Source organism: Gadus macrocephalus, chromosome 20, assembly GCF_031168955.1.
Source record: "Gadus macrocephalus chromosome 20, ASM3116895v1".
Lineage (NCBI taxonomy): Eukaryota > Metazoa > Chordata > Actinopteri > Gadiformes > Gadidae > Gadus > Gadus macrocephalus.
In genome coordinates this window covers 11,082,324-11,097,889 of record NC_082401.1, presented here as the reverse complement: position 1 = coordinate 11,097,889, position 15,566 = coordinate 11,082,324, and the positions used below count along the sequence as shown (strand labels likewise).

Below are 15,566 nucleotides of genomic sequence, written 5' to 3'. Positions count from 1 at the left end.
AGGGGAATGGTCTAAGAACATCTGGAGGACAGGTTGAGAAAGGAAACTAAATTAATAAAATGACATGACACCATTTAACACCATTAAATGTCAACAAAGGCAGAAAATGGACACAGTCCCTCTCTTTGGGAAACAAATACTGAGCAGTGGCTGTAGAGCGAGGTAGCACACACCATTACTGCACACAACCTAGATGGCTGCCACACTTCCTAGGTGACTTATTTGGGGCTCCTCCATACAAAGGACGATGGTGTTGAAAATGCGGTTTAATGCAAAATTATGAAGATAAACATGGCAAGAGTGCTCCCACGCCATCCAGGAGTTCTCCCTAGTGTGTGTGGAGATGGCTGGTTCAACCTGTGCATACTGATTAATCAATGTGCAACAGGTGTGCAGCCTCACCCAGCCCTGGTGAGGCCGCTTAAAGAGATACTTCACCGGTGGGAATATGAAGGTTTTATGAATTAAATAATTCAATGTATTATAAATGTGAAAAAAAAATTGAAATCGGTTCATCCTAGCCTGAAAAAAGGCAGAAAGAGTGTTTCCATGGTCTCGCTGGCTCAAAGTAAGAAAACCTCCAACTACCACAGTGCATTGCGCCCGCCCACCTGTCGGTCTCCCGTCCCCCTCATTCCCCCTCAGTACGCGAGCTCCCGCCCCCTCTCATTCCTTATTGGTGGAAAAATTTGCCACCAAAAGTGTGTTGTAGTCCTCGGCCCTTCTAGCGGGACAAGAGGTTTCTCCCGAAATGACGTCAAACGCGTCATTTGACGTCATTTCGGGAGAAAATTTGATGAGAAAAAATGGGCCAAGGGGAGACTGGTTTAGACTGATATTTATTTATATATTTATTTATATTACAATAGCGATTTTATAATGATAGAACGCCGGTTCTAAATGGGTGAAGTATCCCTCATCCATACATACTCCCACAATCTTTAAAACAATGAGATGAACTGTTATAAGCTATATTAGCTGGGCAATAAGCTTTTCGAATGCGATTGTTGCCACTGTTCATAACTTGTAAATGGAATGGTGTTTTTTCCAATGTTTACGTTGGCATTATCTGCTGCATTTGCTGTGATGCAACTAATATCGAGTTCATGCTTTTCCAGACAGGTCATCAGAACTTGATGTAGGCCATTTGCAGTAACATCATTGTCTTTATCAAAGTCAAGTAACTTGCACTGCACTCCATCAGGCACAGAGAAACACCTCATGCACACTTAATGGGAGACCATCATCTTTTTTAAAACTGGATCTTAATGATTTGTGAGGCCCCAGGCTTCAAATTCTGTCTTCTGATTTGTGTATCATCTGCAAAATCTATACTGGTGGTATACATGCTTTTGAATGTATTTGACTGTTCTGACTCTATGACACCAAAAAAAATGATGTGGTTCATTAGACCTAACAAACAAAGCAAACTGTACACCAATGTCCATGGTGCAGGTAAAATATGCAGATATTAAGATATATTATATTATTATTAGATGCAGCTTCTCATTTTCATGTTTGTCACTGGCAGGAATCATATTTTAAAAACACAAAAGATCAACATGTAAAAGAGAAATGCGAATTAAAAGTATAAAATAAATACTAATAAATATATATATATATATATATATTCATTAAAATCATTACTTTGCTTGACATGGTACATGGAAAAACACATAATATTCCTAGAAATCTTCTGATGACGTCGAGACAACCTCATGGTTAGGCAAGTGTCGTGAGAGGAATGGATAAGGAAGGTGAGGTTAAAGGATTAGGGCGACTGGGGGTTCCTTGATGGATAAGGGAGGCAAGGTTAATGGATGAGGGAAACTGGGTGAAAATTTTTACACCAGTACGTAGAAAGCCAAGTTCTGCTTGGAGACCACAAACATAATGGAAACAACAGCAGTCTTTTGACGCTGGAGCCATGTATGTGCATTGTTTGATTATTGTTTGATTAACACTGGCTTGGAGCTTATGGGAGGAATAACAGAGGCAGACAATAAAAAGTGTTTGCCAAGCTGGAAAGCAGGTGTTCTGTAGACCAGCTCAGCTTTTGTATTACTCTTTTAACATTCTCAATAAAGTTGCAAATGTAAATGTATTCAGCGGTTTTCCGATCTCGTTCCTTGTTAGACTAAATGTGTTCTTTCCACAACAAGCGCCCTATTCTAACTGCAGCTTCTCATGGTTGATGGTGATTATTGAGTTCTGCAAATTTTTATGATATAATATTAATTTCCCATGTCAACTGTTATATCAACATCAACATTAAACTGATGTTGCAGGAACCAAACCATTGAAAACAAACCCTTCAGCATACTAAATTGTTCCTTTTTGATAGGTTGCTGCAAAATCAGTTTTCTTTGGCTCCAATGGACCAATGTTTTTTTTATTTTACATTAACAATGCAACAATGCCTACCAACTACATATTGTATCATACAATTCTTGGGCAAATCAAAAAAGGCTAATGTTTTTTTAGATTTAGAACAATCTAGAAATGTTTATATAGAATGTGTTTCCAAATAACCATTGTCCATCACATTGTGCTGCATGTTCATGTATTGTGTGCACCACCCAATAGATCTATTATTAGTTCTTCTATGGCCATCAAGGCTACTGGACATGTGACCAACCCCATTTAGCCCTCTATATGCCCCTATACCATGCTGCTGGGTCAGGGGTTTAAACAATGCAGGGGTAGGGGGTTGCTCAGGTATAAAAGTAAGGGCTTTTAACAGAAACAACATCAGTGTACCAATAGCACAGATCGTAGCAACAACCACCGCCATCATGACCATGGGCAAGGTAAGCATTGTCACCACAGTTTGAAATTTCTTAAATGAAGGTTAATATGAACAAATTCCAACAGTGATGTTGAACTTCTCACTTTAAAACACTCCTTTACAGATCACGTTCTACGAGGAGAAGAACTTCCAAGGTCGCTCCTATGAGTGCATGAGCGACTGCTCCGACATGTCCTCCCACCTGAGCAGGTGCCACTCCTGCAGGGTGGAGAGCGGCTGCTTCATGGTGTACGACCGCACCAACTACATGGGAAACCAGTACTTCATGAAGAGGGGAGAGTACTCTGACTATATGAGCATGATGGGCATGAGGGACTGCATCAGGTCCTGCCGCATGATCCCCATGGTAAGAGAGAGTCCGTTCCTTCCATTTAAATTCTAATCATACTCATGAACCACATTCTAAGCTCTCTATTTAATCCCAACAGCACAGAGGCCAGTTCAGGATGAAGATCTACGAGAGGGAGAACTTCGGTGGTCAGTCCAATGAGATGATGGACGACTGTGACAACATCCAGGATCGTTACCGCATGTCCGACTGCCAGTCCTGCCACGTGATGGACGGACACTGGCTGATGTACGAGCAGCCCCACTACAAGGGCAGGATGATGTACATGAGGCCCGGAGAGTACAGGAGCTTCAGGGATATGGGCATGAGTGGCCAGAGGTTCATGAGCATGAGGCGTATCATGGATTCCATGTAAATCCTGATAAATTAAATGTAAATAAAGATACAAAATGATTAACTGGTAAAATGAAAAGCTGTTGCTTGATGTGAACTTTGTAATACACCTACATATTCGGCAAATACTATTTTAAAATCATAACATATTTCTAAAAAAATAAAATAAAAATCCTGCTTCAGGGTATAATCAAATCAAGTCAATGCTATTAATCACAGGTACCGTCTCAAAGGGCCTAACATTCCATATATCTATGACACCCCCCTGACCCTAGCTCCCCAGAGGGCAAGAAAAAAATCCCTTAATTAGTAAGGAGTGGGGGATTTTAAATGGTTGGTTTATAAAAGTAATGTCTTTGGTGGCTGACTTCAATGTTAAGGCTTTCTTATATTCAGAATGTAATAATACATATTTTCATAGCCGTATTTGAAATAGCTACCCAAATAGAAAAAAATATTACATTTATGACAGATACGCACTGCATTAAGATTCTCTTAAGCCCTCCACACACCAAAGCTCAAGTGGAACTTTCTTGCATTCTTGTTTCCCACAGAAGGCATAAATCCCACGTGGACTCACTTATCTAGGTCATTATAATTGAACAGCAAATTTTTTTTTTTTAAAAAACATCAGGTGGGTGCAAAAAAAATAGGAGGGGTGCTTAATGATTAACATGTGAATACAACGTCAACGCATTTTGAGTTAGCATTCTATACATGTGCTCTATGCTTGAGTTTTGGTTTGTTGAGGCCTTAGATTGCAACTGAGGCTAATTTAAATTTTTGGGTAATTAGCCAATTAAAGACACTTTATTCCAAATCGATTTACAACGCTTCATACACACATTCAAGGCGGAGTCATCCATGAAAAGGTAACAGACTCTTCAAGAGGCAGAAACCCCGCAAGGCAGCTGGACCGGACTCTGTCTCCCCCTCCACCCTCAAGCACTGTATCAGCTGTCTCCAGTAATTACAGACATTTTTAACACCTCACTGGAGACATGCCATGTACCAGCCTGTTTTAAATCCTTCACCATCATCCCCATCCCCAAAAAAATAAGGCCCAAAGAACTCAAAGACTACAGACCAGTCGCCTTGACCTCTGTGGTCATGAAGTCCTTTGAGCGCCTTGTCCTGTCGCACCTCAAATCCATCACGGACCCTCTCCTGGACCCCATGCAGATCGCCTACAGAGCCAACAGGTCTGTGGACGATGCTGTAAACATGGCCCTCCACTTCATCCTCCAGCACCTGGACTCAGCAGGAACCTACGCCAGGATCCTGTTTGTGGATTACAGCTCTGCATTCAACACCATCAACCCCACTTTGCTACAGGACAAGCTCTCCCAGCTGCACGTGCCCGACTCCACCTGCCGGTGGATCACTGACTTCCTGTCTGACAGGAAGCAGCATGTGAAGCTGGGGAAGCACGTCTCCAACAGCCTGACCATCAGCACCGGATCCCCTCAGGGCTGCGTTCTTTCTCCCCTGCACTTCTCCCTGTACACCAACAGCTGTACCTCCAGTCACCAGTCGGTCAAGGTCCTGGAGTTTGCAGATGATACCACGCTCATCGGGCTCATCTCTGGTGGAGATGAGTCTGCCTACAGGTGGGAGATTGACCACCTGGTGACTTGGTGTGGCCAAAACAACCTAGAACTCAATGCTCTAAAGACAGTGGAGATGGTTGTGGACTTGAGGAGGAACGCAGCCCCACCCTCCCCCATCACCTTGTGTGACTCCCCAGTCAACACCGCAGAGTCCTTCCGCTTCCTGGGCACAGTCATCAGCCAGGACCTCAAGTGGCAGCAGAACGTCATCACCAAAAAGGCACAGCAGAGGATGTACTTCCTGCGGCAGCTGAAAAAGTTCAACCTGCCAAAGGCCATGATGGTGCACTTCTACACCTCCATCATAGAGTCCATCCTCACCTCCTCCATCACCATCTGGTACGCTGCTGCTACCATTTGACCTTGGGTGTCTTGAAAGGCGCCTCTAAATTAAATGTATTATTATTTATTATTATCAAAGACAGGAGCAGACTGCAGCGTATCATCCGATATGCTGAAAAGGTGATCGGCTGCAACCTGCCGTCCCTCCAGGACCTGCATGCCTCCAGGACACTGAGGCGTGCAAGGAAGATCATGTTGGACCCCTCCCACCCCGGACATATACTCTTTAAAACACTGCCCTCTGGTAAGAGGTTGAGGTCTGTCAAGACCAAAACCTCCCGCCACAAAAAGAGTTTCTTCCCGTCTGCAACCGGCCTCCTCAACAACGGCCCCGGACCCCCACCCACACTGACACGCACACTACCCCCCCTTCCCCCCCCTTCCCCCATCAACACCCACAGTCATCTGCCGATGATCACAACAAGTTTTGCACTACTTTCACCATCACGCACAATTGTACGTATATTATTTTCTTTTCTTTTCTTTTCTTTTCTTATCTTATCTTCTTATCTTATTACGGTGCATATGTATATATATATCTCTTTTTATTTATTTATATTTTTTTATTTACTGTATTTTTTATTTACTCTTATCTTTTTCAGTACTTATTATTCAATACTTGCTTATTGTTTATTGTTTGTTAAGATCGTGCGCAACAAATACGAATACCAAGACAAATTCCTCATATGTGTAAATGTATTTGGCAATAAACCTTTTCTGATTCTGATTCTGAAAGCCAGCTCGTCAGGAACAGTTAAGGTTAGGTGTCTTCCTCAGGGACTACTCAACACTCAAACTATCAACCCTCCGGTTACAAGTAAACCCGCTCTACCCCCTGAGCTAAGCCAACCCTTTAATTGGTTGATTGTGATAAAGATTTTCTATTTTCTTCTATTCCTTTTGCCTTTTGACTGCATAAAAGCAAATGTTGCTATTGGTGGATATTTTGTAATGATAAAAGGTTTCTTGTCATGTACATACGTAATATGTTATAAGCAACAGATTTATATATTCCATTGCAATTGCACAAGCGATAATACTACACAATAAATAATAAAATTGTATTTTAATGTCATTTATTATCGCATGTACATTTAAACAATTCCTAATTCATTGAGGCTGAGAGCAATCAAAGTATAACAGCATAAGCGTAGTAAAGTACACAATAGTTCAGCAACCACATCAACATTAGAGCAAATAAACATAAAATGCTTGTCTATCTAAGACACTGGTCTTCACAGTGGAGGTAGTGCTAGACGGTGTTAGGACAATATGTAATTTTAAAAAAGAAAGGTAATCACCTGATTTAGTGTAATTATTGTAAATTGTTCTTATTAAATCGTATGGCGACAATACCCAGCTTCTGTTAATTCTGCCAGGGTGCAGTGTCAAAAACACCACCTTTGAATCTAGTCTGCTGATTCTTTACATAAATAGCTTATGAAAATTGTAAAAAAAATAGGTGTTTTCAAAAGTAAACTACTTATAGAAGATTGGTATTTGTGAGTACCCCAAAACGAAATGAAACCATGATGAAAAATAATTTCTTGTAAGACTCTTCTTGAAAGCAAAGTATTTGTTTTAATGGAGCATAATCAGATGACCAAACATCTTCAGGTAAAAAAATGTGCCTAAATGAATCTCATCCCATTGTGGGCAGTCAACATTGCAAAGATTATTAGGTCTGATATTAGCAAACCTTAGGTAAAGGGAGTGACTGTGGAGAGGATAAGAGTGTTTTGGATGGGCCGGGGTGGGGAGGCAAAGTTAATGGGGGGAAGTGGGAATGCAAGACAACTAAAGGAATTAACACAATAAAGAAGTCAGGCCAGGGATAACATGACGATAGTATCAAACGTCTTGTATAAAGTGATGATACAAAGGCTAATGACCAAGCCTCTTTCAATTGGAGTGAGGAAGGAAGCTACCTATCGGTAAACGTTATTAACGTAGACATTAAACTGTATAAATAAATAATCTGTACCTACTAATGAAATAAGGTTTTTATTTATTTGTAATATTATATCAAAAATTATATCATATTAAATATAATTTTCCCATGAAAGAGCATGCATGTTTGTACCTCTTAATTTGGGAATAATCACAATTGAGTGACAAATTGTCCTTCACATATAAATACACTTATTATCCTTCATATATGTATATGAATAGTATTTGTTTGTCAGTGAAATGGCTTTCTAAAGAGAAAGACAACAGAGATGCCAGAAACGTGCAGGGGGATCCCCTCAGCATCAAAAGGATTGTGTAGCTGAGTAAGGGCTTTCTGACAGGAAGGGCCTCTGGTTGTTTAGGCTTGACATCATATAAAAGGACCTTGGTATAACAGATTGAAAGGCAGTTCACCAGTAACAGCAACATGACCACCACTGACAGGAACATGATGGGCAAGGTACGGCTGATTTGTAAACGTATTTGGATACATGGATAACATATTGCAGTTTCCATTTCTGCAGAGGTTTACAAAGGGGTTATATTTCAGATAGCATGCAAACATGGATGCCATGTATCAAATAGAGGACTAGGGCCACACTGAACCGCCACAGACAATGGGGGACAGTATGCAAACCAAGGATAACTATTCTACAATACAGGACATTATTCTGTTTTCTACCTTTCTGTCATAAGTAAACCTTTCTGTCATAAGCAAATAAGTAATAATGTGCTAATTATTCTACTCTTTCAGATCACCTTCTACGAGGAGAAGAACTTCCAGGGTCGCTCCTATGAGTGCATGAGCGACTGCTCCGACATGTCCTCCCACATGAGCAGGTGCCAGTCCTGCAGGGTGGAGAGCGGCTGCTTCATGCTCTATGAGAAGAACAACTACATGGGCCAGCAGTTCTTCATGAGGAGGGGAGAGTACAACGACATGCACCGCATGCAGAGCATGGGAATGATGTTTGACAACATCAGGTCCTGCAGAATGATCCCCTTTGTAAGAGAACTCACCAACAATTACTCAACAATTTTATTCTCAAAAATTCAATTTATTTTCATCTACTGTTAAATTGACTGTGTAATGGTTATTAGTCTGTTTACACCATTTCTCTGAATCTCTGCATTACAGCACAGAGGCCAGTTCAGGATGAAGATCTACGAGAGGGAGAACTTCGGTGGTCAGTCTAATGAGATGATGGACGACTGTGACAACATCCAGGATCGTTACCGCATGTCTGACTGCCAGTCCTGCCACGTGATGGACGGACACTGGCTGATGTACGAGCAGCCCCAGTACAGAGGCAAGATGATGTACATGAGGCCCGGAGAGTACAGGAGCTTCAGGGATATGGGCATGAGCGGCCAGAGGTTCATGAGCATGAGGCGTATCACTGACATGTGTTAGTTGATCATCAATAAAACATGATCTAACTTGAACTTCCTATTTTCTCACTGGTTATTTGAACTTACATAACAACTGAATATACAGAAGAAAACTGATTATTTTGGAATTTGCAGTGGTTTAGGTAGTTGGGTATAGGCCTATGAGGTATTTGTTAGGGAAACGTTTGTGTTTAACCTCTGAGTTATTTTCTTAACGTAACTCTTATTCAGGTTACATTTGAGTGACGATTGCCGGTCAATGCTGAACTTGGGTAGGCCCCTGCCTTAAGTTGAATGTTTTTACTGAAGGAACTTGAAAGTACTGAGGAAAAACAAAGAACCAAACTCCACAACACCATTGTGAACACAGTAATCCAACTTAGGTGCGGTGTGTTAGGTGTGTTATCGCACCAGTTCCAGTCAAATTCTGCTGTGGTTTAGATTGAGAACACTTGCCGTGGGGGATCTTATGGAGACAAAGTTAATAGGAATTATTTCTAACCCTCTTTCATTGCTTTACTTCATACCATCGCTCAAGCACTTTCCTCTCCTTTATGCCAATTTCTAAACAAGGTGACTGCTCTTCGTCTCTTTCACCTCCATCCACCTTTTAAAATATAAAATATCATACTAGAGTACTTCCTCTAATATCCTTTTGATATCAGGCTGAGGCTAGCCAAGATTACAGTCAACATCAATGATGTACGATACAGGTCAGTTCACCTGGGCCGACCAATACATACGATCAATAATCAACACATGAATAATGATCCCTGTCTGCACCTTCAGATCTTCCACCTTTTCCTCAGCTCCTGATAAAACAGAGACTCTGGAGAAATCTATACTTCCTGTCAAACGTCCTCAAATATGACCTTGATGTCAGGCTGGGGCTAGCCAAGAAGATGTGTGCCGCTAGATACAAAATAGGTCCCATTTCACTATGTACCCGCTTGGGGGATAGTAACATAGTAAAGGGTGGACACTGATTGAAATGAAAAATTTTCCATTTCCTCATTAGACCACACAATATTAAATCAAACATTATGATGTCATTGGACCACACATAGTGCCTACATCAGTTCTGATAAGTTTGTGCTTCTACATATAGAGTGGTCAAGACAAAAGCGTTTTGTGGGACAGATGAATAAGAAACTAAAGGTGTGGCTTCTCTACCATTCAGCCTATACCAACATAGACAGAGGATATACCTGGGTAAATCAGACTCTATAGGCGTGAGATGCTTCATGAACCACCTCCAGAGTCCATTTCCATATACCTTGAATCTCTGAATAAAACACTATTAAACCTTTACCAATCTGTTGAGTCATACCTAGCCCCGAATCAACGATACCAGAGGCATCAAGATTACGCTTCATCTACACACATTAGTGCATTAACCTTCACTTCCTGTTTCGTTCTGGTTCAGCTTTAGAGACTGTGTTTGTTGTAATTAGGCTATTATGATGATTTAGATTTAAACTATCAGAGCTAGACAACTTCGGGGAGCTGCCGGGCTCATGTCGTATGATATCCAGATCTTCCGAGAGTCCGCGGCCGGGCTGCAGAGTATAATTAATAAAATAATTAAAAGTTAATTACAGAGAAAACACTTACATTTGTGTTTTTCCAATCCTGTCACATCTTTTCGCCCTCCATCTTGTCTAAGATATTTCTTGATTTTCCGTTTTCTCGCAAGGTATTGTGGAAGCAAGTCAGAACTAAAGCGCTTTGAGTGTGCCCATCGAAAATCTCAATTTTGAGGGGATGTTAGCCCTCCCCCTTACCCCTTAAGCTACCTCTAAACTGGTATTGGGACATGGCTCCACGGCGCATGAACGCGCAACAGCGAGGGGTAGGGCTGAGATTTTCCTTGGAGCAAATGAATGAGATTCGGCCTATAAGTAGGGCTGAAATGATCAGCAGTGATTTTGTTCACAAAATTATGTAATCATACAGGGAAAAAATGTCATTTTAAAATGTCAATGAAGTCCAAATAAACAGTGTCTGTTTTTTACATATTTCAGATCAGTTAGATCAGAAGAATATCAGCATATCTAGTCACTATTCAGTTAGCATAGCTAAATTGTTCTTTATTTTGATTTTATTAAAAATAATATAAAATTCAACTCTTTACAAAGTTAAATATTCTTTGTGAAACATTGCTGCAATGTGTGAATTGTGTCTCTTTCTTAAATGTAAAAACAGCTACACAGCTACACTGGTCTTGGTGATGATTATCCATCAGAGACATAAATTGTGTGGTGCTTGCAGATGAGTGGCTTATGGATGCATGGTCACTCTCATTTTCTTCCACCTCATCCATGAGCAACTGAGTGGAGTTTACAGATGAATGGCTAATGGATGCATGGATGCTTCTGCATCATGAACCACTGCTACATGAAGAGCTGCCAGGGTTTATTTTTGTCAAACTTGAACATGGCTTTAAAGTTGGCAAGCTGATGAGATGCACACCTTTTACACAATGGCTCTCACCTTCTCCGCTTTGGTGTAACCGGGACACCTTGCTGCCACAAGAATATCTGATCCAAACAAGAATCATAACTTGAGAACATATTAGTGTATTTTCTACATGAATACAGATCGGAAATCAATTTAGACTAAGCAATATGCAACAGGTTAATTTATTAAAGTGTACAATTTTATGTTTACCAGTTTATTAGTCTATTTAGACGTAAAAAAGCATAAAAGCATGGAATGTGGAGTTTTATATTGAGAAACTGCTATAGGCCTAACAAAACTTACAAAACTTAGATGCAACAATGAAATCAGGGTCTTTTTTTTCAGCACTGGTTCTTTTTTCATTCCAAAATACCTACCAACAAATTTCACACAAAATAATACAGAAGAGTAAAAATGCTTGTATGTGTGTTGTCTCAGCAAGGATAATATTATATGAGAATAGTTGATCTACAGGAGTATAAATATTTTAAAGCTAACTGTTAGAGCAACTACCAATGGCGTCGGTTTAATTTGAAAACTGACTTAGTTTTTAGATAATGCATAAGGCAAGACATAGTATTTCTATATTTTTCAAACCAAATATGATCTATAGTCATTTGTTTATGTTAATAAATATATATGATGAAATCTTGTACAAAAAAATGTAATGTCTAAAATAACAACCTATTACCTATATAGATAGATAGATAGATAGATAGATAGATAGATAGATAGATAGATAGATAGATAGATAGATAGATAGATAGATAGAGAGATAGAGAGATAGAGAGATAGATAGATAGATAGATAGATAGATAGATAGATAGATAGATAGATACTATCGAACAGCACAAGACAATAGATTGCCATTGGCTCAATGACGACTGTTAAAATGCATTGTGTTATCTGATGAAAGGGATCAGGAAAAAATCGAGTCTTCGAGAGACCAGTCACATGACAGGGTCACACAGCCCTATACAGGCCTCTATACTGTTGCTGGCTAAGGGCTTTTCACAATGGGGGCCACAAATTCTTTGTAGGTATTGGCAAGTATAAAAGTAAGGGTAAAACCAAACCAGACAGCAGCAACACCAGCACCACAGCTCAAGTATGACCACCACCGGCATGAACATGGGCAAGGTAAGCAACTAAAAAAAATGAAATAATACATTCATTGTAGAGCATTGCAAATATCTAAGCTTTATCTTTGAATGTCAATTTAACAATATTGAAAACATCTATATTTTTTCAGATCACCTTCTACGAGGAGAAGAACTTCCAGGGTCGCTCCTATGAGTGCATGAGCGACTGCTCCGACATGTCCTCCTACATGAGCAGGTGCCAGTCCTGCAGGGTGGATAGCGGCTGCTTCATGGTCTACGAGAAGAACAACTACATGGGCCAGCAGTTCTTCATGAGGAGGGGAGAGCACAACGACATGCACCGCATGCAGAGCATGGGAATGATGTTTGACAACATCAGGTCCTGCAGGATGATCCCCTTCGTAAGATAACTCAACAATTAATTTATTTTCACCTACTTACACATGTTTTTCATTGACTGTGTATTGGTTATTAGTCTGCTTACACTGTTTCTCTGAATCTCTGCATTACAGCACAGAGGCCAGTTCAGGATGAAGATCTACGAGAGGGAGGACTTCGGTGGTCAGTCCAATGAGATGATGGACGACTGTGACAACATCCAGGAGCGTTACCGCATGTCCGACTGCCAGTCCTGCAACGTGATGGACGGACACTGGCTGATGTACGAGCAGCCCCACTACAAGGGCAGGATGATGTACATGAGGCCCGGAGAGTACAGGAGCTTCAGGGATATGGGCATGAGCGGCCAGAGGTTCATGAGCATGAGGCGTATCACTGACATGTGTTAGAAATGTAACATCTGTAATTAAAATCTAATTGAATTCAAAGCCATGAATCTGCATATTTGTTTTCAGATACACAAAGCAGTTTGAGTGTAAGTATATTTTGAATATTGAAATGAGCTTATAGTAAAATATTACACATAATTAGAAAATAACTATGAAGGATCTCCGAGTCCAGCCCCTCCTAGCCCTTCACTAGGGGGCTTCATGTGGCTTGATACCACCAGACCACTTCACAAATGCATATAGGTCTAAAACCTCTCAGCTAATAATCCATAATCCAAGAGGTGTTATAAACTGGTGCAGGCCAAAATGCCAATGCAAACAATTGGAAAGACCGACAACCAATCGGAGCCGCCAAATGGATGAAACATCAGCGGCAGCCATCTTTGTTGTTTATGAACAGGCCTCAGCAGCGCTCCCATAGAGCGGTCCTCTGTACAGTCATCGTATCAGTCAGCCACATTGAACTGTCTGAATGGGAGTGGGGCCAGTCACATGCCAGATCAAATGAAAAGCTTGCAGAATCGTCTGGTTCCAAGGCTAGGCTTAATGCACTATTATCATTTCAATTATATTCTAGCAAATGCATCTGGATAATGACCAGTGTTGGGCGATTACATTTTAAAGGAAAACCTTATGTTACAATGTTACTTTAGTAACATTATTATCATTTCAACTTCACTACATTGTAGTAATGTGTTACATATTACCTTTAGCAGATACAGAAGCCGAGGAGTCTAGCGTCCGCTATCAGAACTGGTCCTTAAGAGAGCAACGAGCATCACCTCAAAACAACTGATAGGCCTTTGTTTATAGCACTTAAAGGTGACATATGCACTAGGGGCCCTATCTTGCCTCCGGCGCAATTGACTTAATCACTGGCGCATGTGTCGTTGCTAGTTTAAACACACGCAAACTAAACACGTAACGCATAATATAGTCCATGGCAATGTATATTAACGGGGGACACATGCATATTGGGAAAACAAGTCGATAACGATAATGCTTACAATAATGATAGGAAACGATGTTTATAATGTATTGTGTATATCATTAAATAGAACCACTGTTACCGCATATCATATGTTGTATCATATAGGCCGAAATGTATTTGAGGAGTGGACTCAGTATTTCTGAAGTTGTGGAAGAAAACCTTATTCCATGTGTGAATTAGGCCATATTATTTGGCCATAAACTCAGCCATTTGCAGTTTGAAATTCATGTGCATCTGTCTCATCGGACACTGCAGACACGCTGTCAAAATATCAACTCGTCATCTTCAAATGCACTCATGGCTCTTAAAGGGGATGGGAGCTGGCACTCTCTTTGGTTTGTTGCACGTTACGCCCAAACCACACCTGCTTGTAATCAGGCTACTTCAGACCAACCCTTTTTAGATATGCGGCGGGCGCAAGAGTAATTTTTCGTGCCGATAAACTAGCGACATCGCCGTAGAACCGCCCACAAAGCTACTTGCACTTGGCGCTTCTCACTTTTGAGTATTTGCCTCTTTTGACATCACAAGTTGGTGTAAAGGTGACACATATAATATGTCCCCTTTAATTAACATTCAGAAAATAGTTCGGGGAAATAAGAAAATAGTTCAGAGTTAGACCTAGACCCTGCACAGCCTCCCCATTATCCCCCCACACCCCTCTTACTCACTCATTTGATGTTGTATATCATGGCACTTAATGTACACAATTATTGTATGTTGTATGTCCTGGCACTTTACAATACCAAAAATTACTTGGTATTTTGGAGCATTTTATCCTAACTATCTTTGTTGTGTATGGGGAATGGATTAACCTAAAAATTGTTCTATGAACATCCTTACTGTCCCCGCACCGATATATTGTTTCTATTTCTTCTGATAAATGCACTTATATATGTCAGTTTGGATAGAAGCGACATACATAATCGTGGGGCAGATAACCAGAAGGATTGGGCATTTTATGATAAAAGTGTCAAATTTGGTATGCTTGTGGCCAAAGGCATATAGAAAAAAATTAGATGTGGAGGCACGACAAATTTTCAATATGGCCGCCATTTTTCAAGATGGCCACCAGTGATGACTGTTTTTTGAATAAATTTCACATTAACAAATGGATAATAGGTGTTAGAAACATACATTTTGGTACAATTATAGCCAAAGACATGGGGAACATGTAGATAGACCAAGAGTTCTCAATATGGTGGCCATTTTTCCAAATAGCCACTGGTGACAACTGTTTTTAGATGAAATTCCACATTAACAATAGATAATATGGGATAGGAGCATCCAATATGTTACAGTTATAGCCAAAGACATGGGGAACATGTGGAAGGATCAAGACTTTTCAATATGATAAAAATTTGATGTGGAGGCACGACAAATTTTCAATATAGCATCCATTTTTTCAAGATGGCCATCAGTGACAACTGTTTATAGAT

The 15,566-nt window shown here is 40.4% G+C and overlaps 2 protein-coding genes across 2 annotated transcripts; both read left to right on the top strand.

Moving 5' to 3' along the window:
• The first annotated feature begins 2,670 nt into the window (after positions 1 to 2,670).
• LOC132448368 (gamma-crystallin M2-like) lies at positions 2,671 to 3,570 on the top strand. The gene is made up of 3 exons (XM_060039568.1): positions 2,671 to 2,810; positions 2,913 to 3,155; positions 3,238 to 3,570. Exons 1-3 carry the CDS (start codon positions 2,796 to 2,798, stop codon positions 3,511 to 3,513), a joined length of 534 nt encoding a protein of 177 aa, XP_059895551.1. The 5' UTR covers positions 2,671 to 2,795; the 3' UTR covers positions 3,514 to 3,570.
• Positions 3,571 to 7,698: 4,128 nt separating this feature from the next.
• LOC132448909 (beta/gamma crystallin domain-containing protein 1-like) lies at positions 7,699 to 13,175 on the top strand. Its single transcript, XM_060040462.1, has 7 exons — positions 7,699 to 7,853; positions 8,148 to 8,399; positions 8,532 to 8,802; positions 9,575 to 9,689; positions 12,325 to 12,385; positions 12,498 to 12,749; positions 12,861 to 13,175. The coding sequence occupies exons 1-7, from the start codon at positions 7,821 to 7,823 to the stop codon at positions 13,134 to 13,136; spliced, it is 1,260 nt and encodes a 419-aa protein (XP_059896445.1). The 5' UTR covers positions 7,699 to 7,820; the 3' UTR covers positions 13,137 to 13,175.
• The last annotated feature ends 2,391 nt before the right edge of the window (positions 13,176 to 15,566 follow it).